Raw genomic sequence first — 15,267 nt, 5'->3', positions numbered from 1 at the left:
TATTTATTTGTTTGTTTGTTTGTTTGTTTTTTGAGACAGGATTTCTCTTGGTGCCTGTCCTGGATCTCCCTCAGTAGACCAGGCTGGCCTTGAACTCACAGAGATCTGCCTTGCTCTGCCTCTCGAGTGCTGGGATTAAAGGCATGTGCCACCACTGCCCGGCCATTGTATGTTCTTGATATTACCCCAGATATCAATATTTGTCATAAACAACGTATGTGAAATATTAATGACTGACACAGATCCAAAATAGTGTCTTGTAATATATCATACCATACCTTAAACAAATGAGTAGATAAAGGCCTGAAATTAAAAAGACAGGGCTGGTGGGAGCTCATTCCTTTAGTCCCAGCACTCTTGATGCAGAGACAGGAAGATTTCTATGAGTTCAAGGCCACTCAGGTTTAAATAGTTTCAAACTAGTCAGAACTACAAAATAAAATAAAACTCTGTCTAAAAAAAACAAACAAAAAACAAAAAACAAAAACAAAAAAAACCCAAACAAACAAAAAGCCCAATGTTTTGGTTAGGTTTTCCAGGTCATATTACCCAATTTTGAACCTAAACCTGAGTTTTTTGATTATAAAATAGAGATAATATTTTATACCTCATATATCCATAAAAATTAAATGAGACAATTTAAAAACCAATTTATATATTTGATACATGTAAAATGTTCCATTATAAGAAACAATCACTCACTGATTTTTAATACCGATATTCAGAGTCCTTAGTTATTTCCATTTCATTTTTCTTTGGTGATAAAAAACAATAAGGGAGCTGCTAAAGGGAGGAGGGGTAGTTCACATGGAACAAAAGAATTATTTGTCTAAATGATTTTTCTTTAAAAAAAAAATCAAACAAAAGAAAACCCTCCACCTAATCTGCCATGCTTTCTATGACAGTACACTGATTGCCTTGCCCTTGTTTCAGAATTAGACAGAAGCAGAAAGAAGGTGGTACATACTCTCCTCGGGAGGCAGAGATTATTGATACTAAATTCAAGCTGGACCAGCTCATCACCGTGGCAGACTTGGAATTGAAGGATGAGAGATTAACGCGGTGAGCACACTCCTCTGGGCAAGCAGAGGTACAGAGGGCCCGGAGCCATGACCCTCCTATGACCTATGCTTGTTGGAAGTGTTTGTGGGGCTCCAGTTTACACAGGTCACAGAGATCTTCTTTCAAAGGGTAACCTCCGTCTTCTACACACTGCTGCACAGAGACTCAGTTAATCTTCCTAATATTCTGAGTTCAGTATGAATCTTGGACTATGGTATTCAAACAAGACATCTTCCCTGAGATGAAATATTTTTATGCATCAAATCTTTAACGTTTTGTTTCATAATTCTCCTCATATTTTCTAACTTGGATTTTTCTAGAAATGTCCACAAATATTTATCTTAAGTTTAATTTAATCATGCTCACGAAAGCTTGCTGTTGTTTATGCCATTTATTACCATTTATGAAAGCTCTGCTCATAGTTCCTTATTTCAGCATAAAATTACATGAATGTCTATAGTGTATATGGCATTTATATTTCTAAACCTACTTAGAATTTAAAAACCAATGCAAAATAAAAGCATATTACCTTAGAAAGAGAAATATCAATGTGTGTACTGAATGAGTGACATTATTGTAGCAAATTTTATGACATTTAAAAAATAATAAGTTTAAATCTTTTCAAAAGCATTTACACTGTTTATAATATTAGCACAATTAAAGACTTGTCTAATAATAATCTCCCAAATGCTTAATAAAAGCTGTCATGAGACTTTCTTAAATTTACACTTTCGTGAGCTCCAACAACATGTAGTTCTTATTAAGTACATGGTTATTCCAAGGCATTTGCAAAGCCCTCTTGACATTTTAAAGTTATAATTAATTTTTACAAGGTGGCATTAAAATATTGAGCATCAAAAGTAATGTGTTGATACTACCTATCAAACTTGATCTTCATTTAATAGATCAGCTTCATAAGTATGTTGTTCTCATGTCTAGAAGGTGTGCTGCCTAGGGAGGTCCTCTCAAACCCTACAAAATGAGAGTTATTCATTATCACTACATTGTAAGGATACTTGGTTTGTGGGATAACCTTTTAACTTTTATATATTGATAACTATTTATATTCTATTACAATCAAAGGGGGCACTCTACAGGATTGTATGTATAATTGTATATTACCTAGTATATAGTTGGTTTGTCTTTATATAAGAAAACTATATGTAAGAGAACAATAGATTCCCAACATAGCCTCCACAGTAAAACATATTACCAAATTCTAGAGCATCATCAACTCCAGCTCACCTTATAGTCCTCTAGGGTCATGATCCACAGTAGAAATGTCTTCTCTTCCCTCGTGGACCAACTGAACTCCAGCACTTCTTTCTTTTTGCACTCATTTTCAATCCCTGGGTCTCTTCCACAGGTCCAGGCTGGCCAAAGTCCTTCTGAATGTGTATAAGGGAATAACCTCAAATCTCTCAGTGACATTAATTTGAGCTACTTTAAAAACATAGTGGAATCTTGCTATCCTGATGTGAATTACAGGAAGGTCACAACAGTTCTTTATGACCATTTTTGTTTTGTCTTGAAGCATCTTTATTGAAGCTGGTAGAAATCCACAGTAAGCAGATCTTGAGAAATTCAATACAATAAAGTGTGGTCATTGAGGTCACTTTTCCTGACAGAGAAGATCAGTGCTGGGGTGGCTTTTCTAAATGTGGTGTGTTTTCAGAGCATAACCATTCTCTACTTCTTAACATTCAACACAGCTAGGAATCTGTGTGGTCTTCTTTTTGACTTTTTATTCTGGTAATGACTATCTTGGTAGCTACAGAGAGGTTTTGAGTTATATAAATGTAGGCCAGGTCTCTAACAATTCTTTATTAGTGGGCATTTATAATTCAAGGGTTTTGGCTCTTTATTGATTTTCCTGCTTCACATTGTATCTCTATATATGTATATTTATCACAATATTTGTTAAAACATAAAAGAGCAAAAGAATATTTAAGTATATTTTATTTCTGCATCACAGAAAATTATTATTCAAATAGCAAAGAAATTGAAACTTTATTTTCTATTCTTTTTGCTTGATCATTTGTGTGTAGAACCGCAGAGTTTATGTTATAAAAATCGTCTCTATGTATTGACTGAACTTCTGTAGTTAGTTCTTTCGTTCCTTCCCTACTCTTATGCACTGCTGAGTGTCCTTCATAGAGTTGGTTCCCATCCATTCTGAAACAATACAAAAAATAGTTATATGTACCAATGGCCCATAATAAATATTACCTGCTGGATTTAGTACAGAAAATCATTAAAAAATTCATGCTAGTAAAGTCACTAACAGATAAGACAAGGTTAAAAAAATAATGACTGAAAATTAATTCTTTAGAAACATTTGCATGGGAGCTGTTCATCAGTGGACTGCTGAAAACCTTTGCAGTCTTTGAGGCGCTTCACAATATAAGTATGTTCCACGTCAGAAATAAAAGTTTAATTCTAGAAATGAAGAGTCAAGGAGTTCAGGTTTTCTCCCTCAAAGGCGGGGTTCCTTATGCCAAATGCCAACTATCTGTAAGAAGGAACACAGAGTCCTTGAAATCTACCAATTCGCATGTGTTTTCTACCCAGGACATGGGTGCACTCTTCCAAACTGCCAGCATTTTCTTGTTCAAGTGAGCTTGCATCGATTCTCTTCACCTGTCCAAGAGAAAGTATTTGTCAGTAAGGACAGTATTAATTTTAAGGAGACATGTGGTTGATATAAACAAAGTCAAGATGCTTAGTAGTGTATCATGATGAAGACTTGAGGGTTTATATCATGAAATTATTTAACATGTATGCATTCTACCATGTGCTTATATTTTAAAACTCATCATATTATATAAATGGTTATTATTTAATTATATTCCATTCTGTGTCACAAAGAGTTTGAGGATTCATTCTCTACATTCTTTCCCAAAGAACTAAAAATGAACAAAAAAATTAGTACCCACTAATTCTATGAGAACTTTAAGAGATGTGCTAAGGAAATGTTTTATATCCTTAGTCAGAATTCAAGGCCAGCTTGTACAACTTACAAGATCCTGTCTCAAATCAAAACAAGACAAAAAACAAACAACAGAAAAAAAAGGAAAGAAAGGAGGAAAAGAAAAGAAAAAAATTCTGGGAAAACAACTAAGTCAAATGGGATTTATCTACCTATCTTGAAGCCATTAATTTAATAAATAATATACTTGTATGAATATGCTTTGTAAACTATATATCAAAATGCAGTTGGTATTGTTAGTATTACTTGTATTTGTAAAATTAAAAACCATTCCATTCTACTATCATATATAGAAATTAATGTAATAGTTACTATTTTTTATAAGGGAATTTTTAGTGCAGAAAAAATTCAAAAATACTAAAAAACTGTAGAAGAGAAATTTTTATTTTGACCTTAGGAAGTATCTTCTGGGTTTGGTGGTGCAAGTCTTTTATCCTGGGACCTGTTAGGCAAGGCCAGGCAGATATCTGAACTTGAAGATAATCTGGTCTACCTAGTGCCTTCCAGGTGAGCCAGAGCTACACAGTAAGGTGCTGTTTCAAAATAAAATAAACTGTAATAGACACAAGGAACTAAATGTAAAGTTGTTTGCACATGGATTGCCATCATTGCTTGCCAGATTCTGATCATCAGTTTTACATCTGTTCTAAATTTAAGATCTCTTTGTAAATAGTGGCAAAAATATCTGAGTCCATAACACAATTCCTTGCAAGTAGAATGAACTGTAATATAACCAATGCCCATCTTCCCATACTGGCAAATAGAAGATAATGTGGGATTGTGCTCTAAATGAGTAATAAATCTTTACTTCCAGATACTCTTCAATTTTCTTTAGACGCAAGGAGATTTTTGTCATCCAGTAAGTTGTGTGGTAATGCAGAGTTCTGCTGTGATTATTTTGGTTTTGACAGGTGGTGTGCTGTCTATTTCAAAGCACGTGGTATTGAGCATTTTTGTTGCTTAATGCGCCATTCTTTCCAAGGCCAGAAAGAAAAGAAAATGCTTTCTTCTTGTGATGTGTTCTCTCTCAGACTGCATGCTGTTGCTATGGTAAACTTCTTACCAAAATGCACATTGACTTACAATGTGTATGTCATTGTCGTGTTCCTAGGTTGGGATAGTTCTGATGGCAAATCGGGTTATCATCTAGATTTCTTCACAGGCTTTTCATTCTTTACCATACCTCTGTGACACAAGAGTTTAATTTCCCATATGATGATGGAGAATTCTTCACACAAGCCCATTTCTCCAAGCGCAGGTGTCAATCTGTAAGGACCAACGTGATGGCTCTTCCTGTCCTCTGTCCTCTAACTATCGTTTATGAAACTTCAGTTTCCGTCCTGACCAGTAGGTAGCGAACCACATGCACTTTCAGGAACTACCCCCAATGCTTGGTAATCCCATTTGTGTCCTGGCACAAGTATAGCAGTGTGAAGTTATTAATAATATTATTAATAATAGCGGAGAATGGCACACAGCTAAATTAGAGTTCTAGAGATAATAAATGTCTAGAGGTGAATTGTTTGAATGGAAGCAGAGGATGAAATGACACTTGATTTCAAAATTACAAACCCATTAGAGAGGAGTGAGTATCTGTAAACCATAAGGCAATATGACGCCAGGACTCCCACCATCCTACTTGACAATGTATACTATATGCTGTGATTAAAGTAAAAGGGAACAGACCTTTTCTATTCTCAGCACACTTGATATTTTGGAACTAAAAATAGCACTATTCTATTTTAGTTTAACAAGGGAGCAGGTTAACATAGGCAGAATTAGAAATTTCATGAAACATTTCATTTTCAACGAATTTCTCTGATAGCATAATGCTTATCAATGTAAGATGCTCTTAGACTAAAGACTTCATTGATCATGTTACACATAAACTCTCCGTTTCTAACCAGCATTATAGGCTGACCTTTGGGAACTGTCGATTCATGGTGTATTCGTTGGTTAATTTAACTCCAGTTAATGTTTGGCATCATCATAGAATAGAATGATTTTATTGTTGTTTTCCCTTCTTGCAATTGGTACCTCAGGGGTTCTCCCAGAATTGGTGAAGACTCGGTCTTGGCCTTGAACGAGCTGAGCTTAGTATTTGGGGTGAATGAGTTTTCACATGACTCTTTCCCACCCATACATGATGGTAGTGGATCTCATCTTCTGCATATGATTTCTGTGGTGTTTCCTCAGCTCTTACCCAGAGCTTCCATTGCTCACCTGCAGCCCATGCAGATAGCTCAGGGCAGAAGATTTCTTGTACAGGGTGTGAGGTCTTCTGCTTCCTTTCCATTACGTCTGCACTGAGGGCACTCACCCATGTCTTAACACAGCTGTGCACAGTTCTCCTCACGACTCTCTGCTCCTGTCTAGTTGCTTTTGAGATAAATAATCTGGGCCCACAATTAGTGAAATAAAACATCTGTCAAGAATTAGTTTTCAAATGTGCTCATGCAGAGTGGCTCTGTAACAAGGGAAGTGTGACGCCTGCCACACCAGGAGTCTCACCTCAACTGGTTGGCAGCAGCAAGGATGCTGCCTTCTTATCTCATCTAGATGCTGTTCCCCTTGCCTGAATGAGAGGAACGGCACCTCTCTGCCACTGATTGCTCCCTCCCTTGGGAAATGATGCCTTAGAATAAGTGTTAATGGCCAATGCTCAGAATCTTTTTCATTTTTGTTGAGACCCACAGAACAATTTGCCAGAAGGATGGAAAGGATTTGAAAAAAGCCCCAAACGTATTTAAAACATTAGGATAGGAAGGAATTAAGAAATATTTAAAATCATGACTGATGTTACTTCGGACAAGTGACAGAGTATTTTCAAACACGCAGATTAAACCCTAGGAATAATTAGGATTGGTGAAGTACATAAAGTAAAAACTTATTTTAAAAAAACCTTATAATTTCACAAAACTAGAATTTCTCAAAACCTAGAAAATTTAACATATATTTTACTGGAGAGATTCTTCTCTAATTTGTTGTTTGAATAGTTAGGATGTATTTGGTATACAGTCCATATATTTTATCAAATCAGTAATTTATCTTATTTTATTTTTAACCCTATTAAGCTGCTTAAGGAGGAAAATACAAATTTCTCAACTTGTCCTATACCTCTGTTAATGCTAATTTGAGCTGTTTCTTTACTTTCATTGTGTGCTTACCTCTATAAATTCTATGTTTTAATTCCCTATAGATTTCAACTAATTGGCCTTGAGAGAAAGCCGAGTCCCTGACAATACGGTCTTTCATCACCACCGCCAACATAAATAAATGGTTCCTTTCTGGGTCCATAAGTGTAATCTGAGCAGAATTTAAGTTTTTGATAGACCTTCAAGTAATGAGCTGAACTGTGAAATAATACTCTTTCTACTGAAAGACATAGGATTTAAGGCAGCTAGAACTTAGGTAATGAAAAGATTTATGTAATAAAAGTATTTAGCCCTTTATATTGAAAAGTGGTCTGTAATCTTACAAAAATCTGGCCAATTCTAAACTTGATTTATCCACTAAATGAACTTAATATAATTTGACAGTTATCCTCTCTACCGAAAGTGAATATGAGCACTGTCCTAATGTGAAAATGAGTTCCATCCAGCAGTTTTTCAACGTTTTAAATTCTTAATTAAAGTAAGTATTTTACTAGAGTATGGATGCCCCCTTAGATCACTTTATTTGAACGTATCACTATTGAACTAATATTGGTTGGGTTTTACTCACAATCTCAGGGAGTTTCTTAAGGCCTATACAACCAGTCTATCTCTACAAGGAATTCAATTATTCTACCAGTGATAAACATGTCAATGCATTTTTCTCACAGTTGATCACACCTTCTTTTCTAAACAAACATTTTCCAAATTAATGTTTTCTAGTAAAAACAAAAATTGAGGAGGGGAGGAGCTGGGGAGGGGAAGGGTGGGACGGGGGGCAGGAGGGGGAAGGACAGGGGAATCCATGGCCAATATGTAAAATTAAAACACAAATATAATTAAAAAAAACAAAAAAAAAACAAAAAAATTCAGGATCTTGAAGATAAAGACCTTTTATTTTTATTTTATATTATTAATAATTAGTAAGATTAATATTATTTATGGTTTTATTATGTAAATGATATCATCTAAGGTAGAAATATAGCTATACAGCACATAGGAATCAAATACAGCCATATAACACAATGCTAAGGAACCAGAGCAATGGTGTGGGCAGTACAGACATCAACAACAGGGAGAAATCTAATTTCTATTTGAGATAGCTGGGTAGATATTCTAAAATATCTTCTCTATTTTAGCTACTTATATAGAGATTTCAGGTTTCTGATTTATACATTATTTTGGCATAAGCACTGACCAAAATTTACCAAAAATTTAGGAGTTTAAAAGCCTGACTTCTTATGTAACATAAAGATTATTGTGAAAAATGACTACAAAAAGTTTATTGAGTTTAGATAAAGTGATAGGAAAGAAAATAAGGCCATATCCAAGCCAACAATCTTTCTTCCTTCCTTTCTTTCTTCCTTCCTTCCTTCCTTCCTCCCTTCTCCTCCTCCTCTTCTTCTTCTTCTTCTTCTTCTTCTTCTTCTTCTTCTTCTTCTTCTTCTTCTTCTTCTTTTCTCTCTCTCTCTCTCTCTCTCTCTCTCTCCCTCTCTCTCTCTCTCTCTCTCTTTCTCTCTCTTTCTCTTTCATTTGTGGGGCTGTAATAGGGTACCTGAGATCCTCTTGCATCAGCCTCCCAAGTGTTGCTATGGAGGGTGTGTTCTACCATATCTAGTTTCTTTTCTTCTCACTTGAGAAGGCAAACACAATTTTTTTTGCTCTATTTCTAAGTGTCTAGAAGCTGCTGTATTTTAATGTAAGAGACCTAATATAAAAAATAGAGGGGCTTTATTAAAAAATTCATTATTTGTTGTTGGTAATCTAATGATTACACTAATTTCAAATGTTAGTTTATGAGCTTCTAAAAATCATAGTTTCCTAAGAATTGAGTAAAAAAAAATCCATTGAATTCCAGTATCATTTCATAATAGCTAGAGTATTTCTAATGAGCCTTCAGTGTGTCTGGAGTCACAAATTTATATTTAATAATGGGTTTGTTATTATTATAAACAAATTATGAAGGTTATCAAGTAAACTGAGTGTTAGTTCTGTCTGGACTATCAAGTATATATTTATATAAATGCATGCACTCTTAGTACATGGACTAAAGTATCTATAGCACACAGTAGAAAGTTATTTGTTCTTAGAAATCAGATTGCACAGAAAGAAAACATTATTTCTAGTTTTGCCATTAGATGAGGCCCACTGGGTGCTAATTTGGGAATCGTATATTAAGAAACAAGTAGAATTTGGTCGTGAATAAAGCACATAGAATTAAGATGAAGGACTCTTAGAAGAAAATGAGGATCTGAGGAACAGCATGTGAGGTGGATCTGTGGTCAAGGTCAGCACCAAAACATTAAAAAGTCTGCTAATGGAGTGGTGGTGTCATATACCTTTAATTCCAGCACTCAAGAGGCAGAGACAGGTAGGTCTCTGAGTTTGAGGACAGCCTGGTCTACAGAATGAGTTCCAGGACAGCTGGGGCTACACAGATAAACCCTGTCTTGAAAAACCAATTAGAGAGTGAGAGAGAGAGAGAGAGAGAGAGAGAGAGAGAGAGAGAGAGAGAGAGAGAGAGAGAGAGGAGAGAGGTGGGGGAGAAAGAAACCTGTTCAAGATAGCATAGCTGATGATGGAGCAATATTTGAAGTCAGTAAGATCATCATATTTTATAATGAGGCATGAGTGCACAATCCAGTTTCACAGTTAGCTGTTGAAATTTAAAATTTGAATCTATAGAGGAATATTTCATAAAAATAAAGAGTAAAATTAAAGGAAATTTCTATTTTTTTCACTGAGAAAAAATGGCCATAGAAAAATAATATTTTCCTTATTTATAAGTTGTAAGTGAAGGATAGAGTTCATTACTGAAAAAGCAAGAATGTGAATAATGCTACCTTCTTTCTAGGTCTTGCTTATTTATACTTCATGCTATTCATATTTCATATCTCTTCAAGAGCATGTACTGCTTTTATTAATTCCTTGTTCACGACTTCCCCAAAAGTAGCATCTATCTCACAGTTCAATTATACAAGTAAAATACATTTCTCTAGTCCAGCCTTAATCTTGGGTCTGCTAGGTACAGAGTCTGTCATCTACATTCAGATCGAGAGTTTCTATTTCCACACAGTAGTGTGAAAATGGATGGCTCAAATGCAAAGATCCCAGTCATTTCTCATGTGCAGGTAATCAAGATTTGCCTAGCCTAACACATTTCCAACAGGCATGGATTATTACACCTGTCTCTATGGCCTAAGTCTCTCACCTCCAGTGCCTCCCATTTCCAGCTGCCCTGTTTTACATTCTCCACTTAAAATAAACTTTTTCTGATTGAACAACCCACTCAGTCATTTCTGAATCCCTGAAGAGGTGAGGAGCTCTCTATTGTCTTCCCAAAGGTGCTTTAGGCTGCTGTGGGAAACTCTTCACCTTATCTGGCTTATCCTCAGCTCAGCCCTTACAGCTTTGTCTGTGCTAGGATGGTGCTAGGATGCTCAAGCAGCTCACACTGGGAGAAAGTAGGAGGTTATTTTCTCTTTAACATACCTACCACTGACTTACAATTTTAATATCCACATTCATAATACATGCTACTTCATCCCCACAAGTTCCATTAAATCTTTATATGTTTTGTCATAAGATACATTCTTTTTTTTTTTTTAATTTGTTTTCTCCATTGGACACAAGTCTTTGGGATAATTTTCATAATAGTTAGTCATCATGTCTTGTTTGTTCTTTAATCCAATTATTGTGTTTCATGCACCCATGACTTTAAAAACACGGATTCCAAGAAATATTTTTCTTGAAGTTTATTGTGAAATAATTTGTAATATCCCTTCTGCATTTTGTTTGTGTACATATTTGTGCCTTTTGTGCTTTTTTTGCAGTGCAAATTTGTTATGCATGATATTTAACAGGGAACATATCTCTAAGTGTGTGTTGCGTTATTTGTTTTCTGTTAAAATATCTCATGTTTCAGAGTTTAACTTTGTCAACGACCTGTCACAAAATGTACATAAAGTAGTTGAAATGGATGAAATGTGATTGTTTTGGCTGCATATTAACTAAAACTCAGTCATGAAACAAAATTTGAGCAATATAATGTAATTTTGAATAACTTCTGTTTCACATATTCCACACTCTCTATAAATAAAATATTTCTTGAATCTGTATTAACTCTTTATTCTTTACAATATATTAAAAGGTAGCCTTCTTTTAATTCATTGTCTTAAATGATAATGCTACCTTTATAACTGGGAAGAGAAGCTAACCTAGTCAAAATTAATGTAATTTTGAAATTAAGAATTGCATGTTAATTGAAGCCATAATGTACTTATACATTATTGATTTACAATACTTTTCTGATTTTAACTTAGAACTCTGTCAGAATGAGCCATCCACTCACACTCATAATACATCTAACATGGTTCTGTTGCAGGTTACTTAGTTATAGAAAATCCATCAAGTAAGTTTGTGAACTTTTCCCCCTTCTTTTTGAATATCAACTTTTTAGATTCACTGGCTCAATGACTCTTAATGTGTGGCTCTCTTTCTGAATGTTTGTTGGAAAAACCTTTAAGCTGGATATAAATCATAAAAGCATGACTAATTGCATGGTAACTGGAGAAATGCTTTCTCTCTCTCTGGGGTGAAGCCTGCATGTCTGTATTTTAACTTGGGAAGTAATATGGGGATATTTAAACTCCTTTGGGCTTAAAAGCCATATCATTATGAGAATGAGGTCACTGCAATATTTTATATCTTCTAAAACCTTGTAATGTGTAAAATTCTTCTGTATGACAAAGAGGTATTATGTGCATTTAAGTCAATGATAACTTCATGCACTCACATTTACTTGAAAACTTTTGTTCATTAAAATGCTAAATCTTTCTTTTGAAGTCACTGAAAAATTGAAAGACTTTTGTGTGATGAATGCAAAGAAAGTGAATTTAGAGAGGAAAAGCTCCTTTTGTAAACAAGACAGGTTGACTTGAAAGGACTGTGTGACTAGGGTTTTACAGTGTCCTTTTTGCTTAAATATTAACAGTGTAGTCAGTGCCCAAGCTTTCCCTTAAGAAAAAGAACATAAGCTAACATGGTTCCATTTAATACCTTTCTTTACTTGGAGGCCAATAAGCAAGAAATCCTTCCTGCAACACGTCGAAGAGCTTTGCACAAACAACAACCTAAAGTTTCAAGAGGAATTTTCGGTATGTTACCAGCAGTTGTCACAACATTGCAAGACCTCCAGTAGTTTCCTGTGTCACATTTCATGTCCATTTTAAGCATGCAAGGCCATGAAGGACTCTGGCCTTGATAATCAATACCCAATTACCAGGTTGATTGTTTAGATAGTAATGTTACCCTGGGTGACCTTTGGTGCAACCTCGTCAGAGTATTCACCTACTGTGTTAGGAGAAGGTGATCTTCTTCAGACCTCCCCACAATGGCAGGCTGGCCCCAGCTCCCTGCTCTTTCATCCTGATGGAGGTTCAAATTCAGAGTGATGGATTCATTAGTTTGTATTTGTGTATGAGCTTTAGATAGTACTGTAAATGTAGTTTACTTTGAAATAATTGTGTTAGATTTAGGCCGTAAATGATCACGTGTTGCATTTTGTTATGAGTACATTGAATACCGACTATAATGAGTGCTACTTAATGTACATTTGTGGTGTACAATGATCAGGGAACAGAGCTGGACATTTGTAGATATTGTAAATATCATTACGCCTTTTAGAACTATGATAATACAGATAAGTATGTCTACATCCAATGCAGGTCTTTCTAAGTTATTATTAAATAAGTGCTTTATATCCTACATGGAGATATATAAAACTAAGATATATATTCTTATATATATTGTTTAAGTTTTTTAAAGTTGAAAATGATTTCACTTTAACAATTTTCACATGTTTCTTTTGATACAGTATTTTTGTTAATTAGCTGAGTATTGTATATCAATAAATTGAAATTATTTACAAACGTAAGGTTAGAGCTGTAATCTAGTTTGAGATTCGTAAGTACCTTATCGAGATGGCATGATTATTTTGCATGGTGAAAGAAAAGTAGATTTCATGTTGTACCTAAAAGTCTACTTCTACTTATTTTTCTGTGAATTTCTTAGTGTGTGAACTTCTGAAACAAAGAGTCAGACAATTGGCTTAAACAGTTCAGGATTATAGAATTTCAGTTTCTCGGGGAATAATAACGAGAATGTGAGAAGATGAATGGGGCTCCCTGCTGCTTGTTGGTTATGCTTCTTAAGTAATACTCGTCTGGACTTAGCACAATCAAGGGAACCATGAAGTTCCCTTAGCATTTATACAGAAAGAAATTTCCATTTCTCAGGAGCAAAAGTGTAATTTTACTAGAATAAGGGCAAGCATAATTGAATTATTCATGACTAAGTAGATGAATAGTCTTATTAGCAAATGTATTTCCATGTATTAAGAAAAATTCTAGATTTTGGGGGGAGGATCCATGTTATTCTTTTGTTTAAAAAAATCATTCTTATCCTAATACTTTATTAAGTTTTTTTTTAAATCAAAATTATTATATCATAATAAACATATTGGATGCACAATTTTGACTATTCTTTGAACTCATTTTCTATTTTCTTGTCCTTTACTTAGTTCTTTTTTAGAGTTTGTACAATGGCACACAATGTCTTTGACACTTTTGTATTCATCAGTTTAGCATATACAAGCTAAATGGCTTCAGACAAATTGCCTAATCCCTCTGCCCCTCAATGTCTTCCTTTGCAAAAAAAATATAATAATAATATCTGCCTCCCTGAATTGAGAATACTAAAGTTACTATGTATAAAATGTGTGGAAAGTGCTTGACACAAATATCAGTTACTAGGATGATACTTCCCTACCACCCATAAACTCAGATTAGAGTAAGAACTGTAGAGATGAGAGACATGTTTCAAACAGGACAAATATGTCATGACTGAGATGTGAGGATCAATGCTGAACACTGGTTAGGAAAAACTAATAAAAATGGTGATGTCTCTGATAAATGCTAGCATGAGCTGAATCCCAATGAGAAGATAAAGGGGGAACTATTCCAGAGATAGAGAATACATACCAAAGCAGGAGGAGGGCCAAATAATTTGCTCATCTTTTTCCCACTGAGAAGACATTAAACACGAGCAGAAAGACCTACCTAGGGAAGATCACTGATGTTCTATGTCCTAATAAGAATAAGACCACCCAGTATCATGATGCTATTCAAACTATCAGCCTGATGACTGAGTGTGGGCCACCAGAGCCACAGTCACATAAAACTATAAATGGAAATCTGGATATGAAATCATTCCAAACTGTATCATTTCAAGTCAATTTCCAACACATCTTTCCTCCCCCTTCACCTTTCAATACATCTAAAACCTTGACACAGGGAAGTTATTTTGGGTCTTTTTATTTTGTTAACTTTTAATAAGCCTTGCTGGTTATACCCAGTCTTGCCCATGATATATATCCATATGAAAAGAACTCTTTAGGATCTTTTTTTGTAGAAGGGAGAATTGTTGAATAAAAAGAAATAATGTATAATTACATTAAAGTGGAAAACACAGTGTATTATCATTACAGAAATTGGAATAATTTCATGAATGGCAATCATGAGCCCAAGAAAATAATCAATACATTTTTCTTCCACCAGCTTCTTTAAAGATGCATTAGAAAGATAAAGACAGAGAGACTTCAACATTTTTCTTTCAAATGTCAGCAGTAGATCTTCACAACCTGTCATCTGTATTGGCTCATTCTAAATCTCACCTTTGCATTCCACTATCAATTTAATGAGGCCAACGGAGTGCAGTATTGACCTTTGACATCTTCTTAAAATGACCAGGGTTGTACCAATTAATAGGCATGAAATCACACTGTCTGGGGAGAAAAAACAAAAAATAAATCATTCAACTCCCTTCTTCCCTCTAAAGAGGCATTAACATATTAAATAACAACAGTTGTGTGCACCTGATGAAGCCATGGGTAGCATGTGGCAACTTAGTGCTCTCCAGAGTTCAGTGAAATTATCGTAAGGGAAAGCCATATTCTGGTTGATCAAAATCATTCAGAATAGTAATGGTGACATTTAGGGAAAATCA

At 34.9% G+C, this 15,267-nt stretch overlaps 1 protein-coding gene across 1 annotated transcript in view; it reads left to right on the top strand.

Moving 5' to 3' along the window:
* Ptprq (protein tyrosine phosphatase receptor type Q) overlaps window positions 1–15,267 on the top strand; it is a 188,430-nt gene that overhangs the window by 152,238 nt on the left and 20,925 nt on the right. Inside the window, exons 35-37 of the mRNA XM_036170023.1 lie at window positions 934–1,062; window positions 11,588–11,614; window positions 12,278–12,359. Coding sequence (XP_036025916.1) covers window positions 934–1,062; window positions 11,588–11,614; window positions 12,278–12,359 — 238 coding nt within the window. The remainder of the gene's footprint in view (window positions 1–933; window positions 1,063–11,587; window positions 11,615–12,277; window positions 12,360–15,267) is intronic.

Source organism: Onychomys torridus, chromosome 20 (genome assembly GCF_903995425.1).
Source record: "Onychomys torridus chromosome 20, mOncTor1.1, whole genome shotgun sequence".
Lineage (NCBI taxonomy): Eukaryota > Metazoa > Chordata > Mammalia > Rodentia > Cricetidae > Onychomys > Onychomys torridus.
Note: the sequence above shows the minus strand (reverse complement) of the source record. Positions and strands in the feature narration are given on the sequence as shown.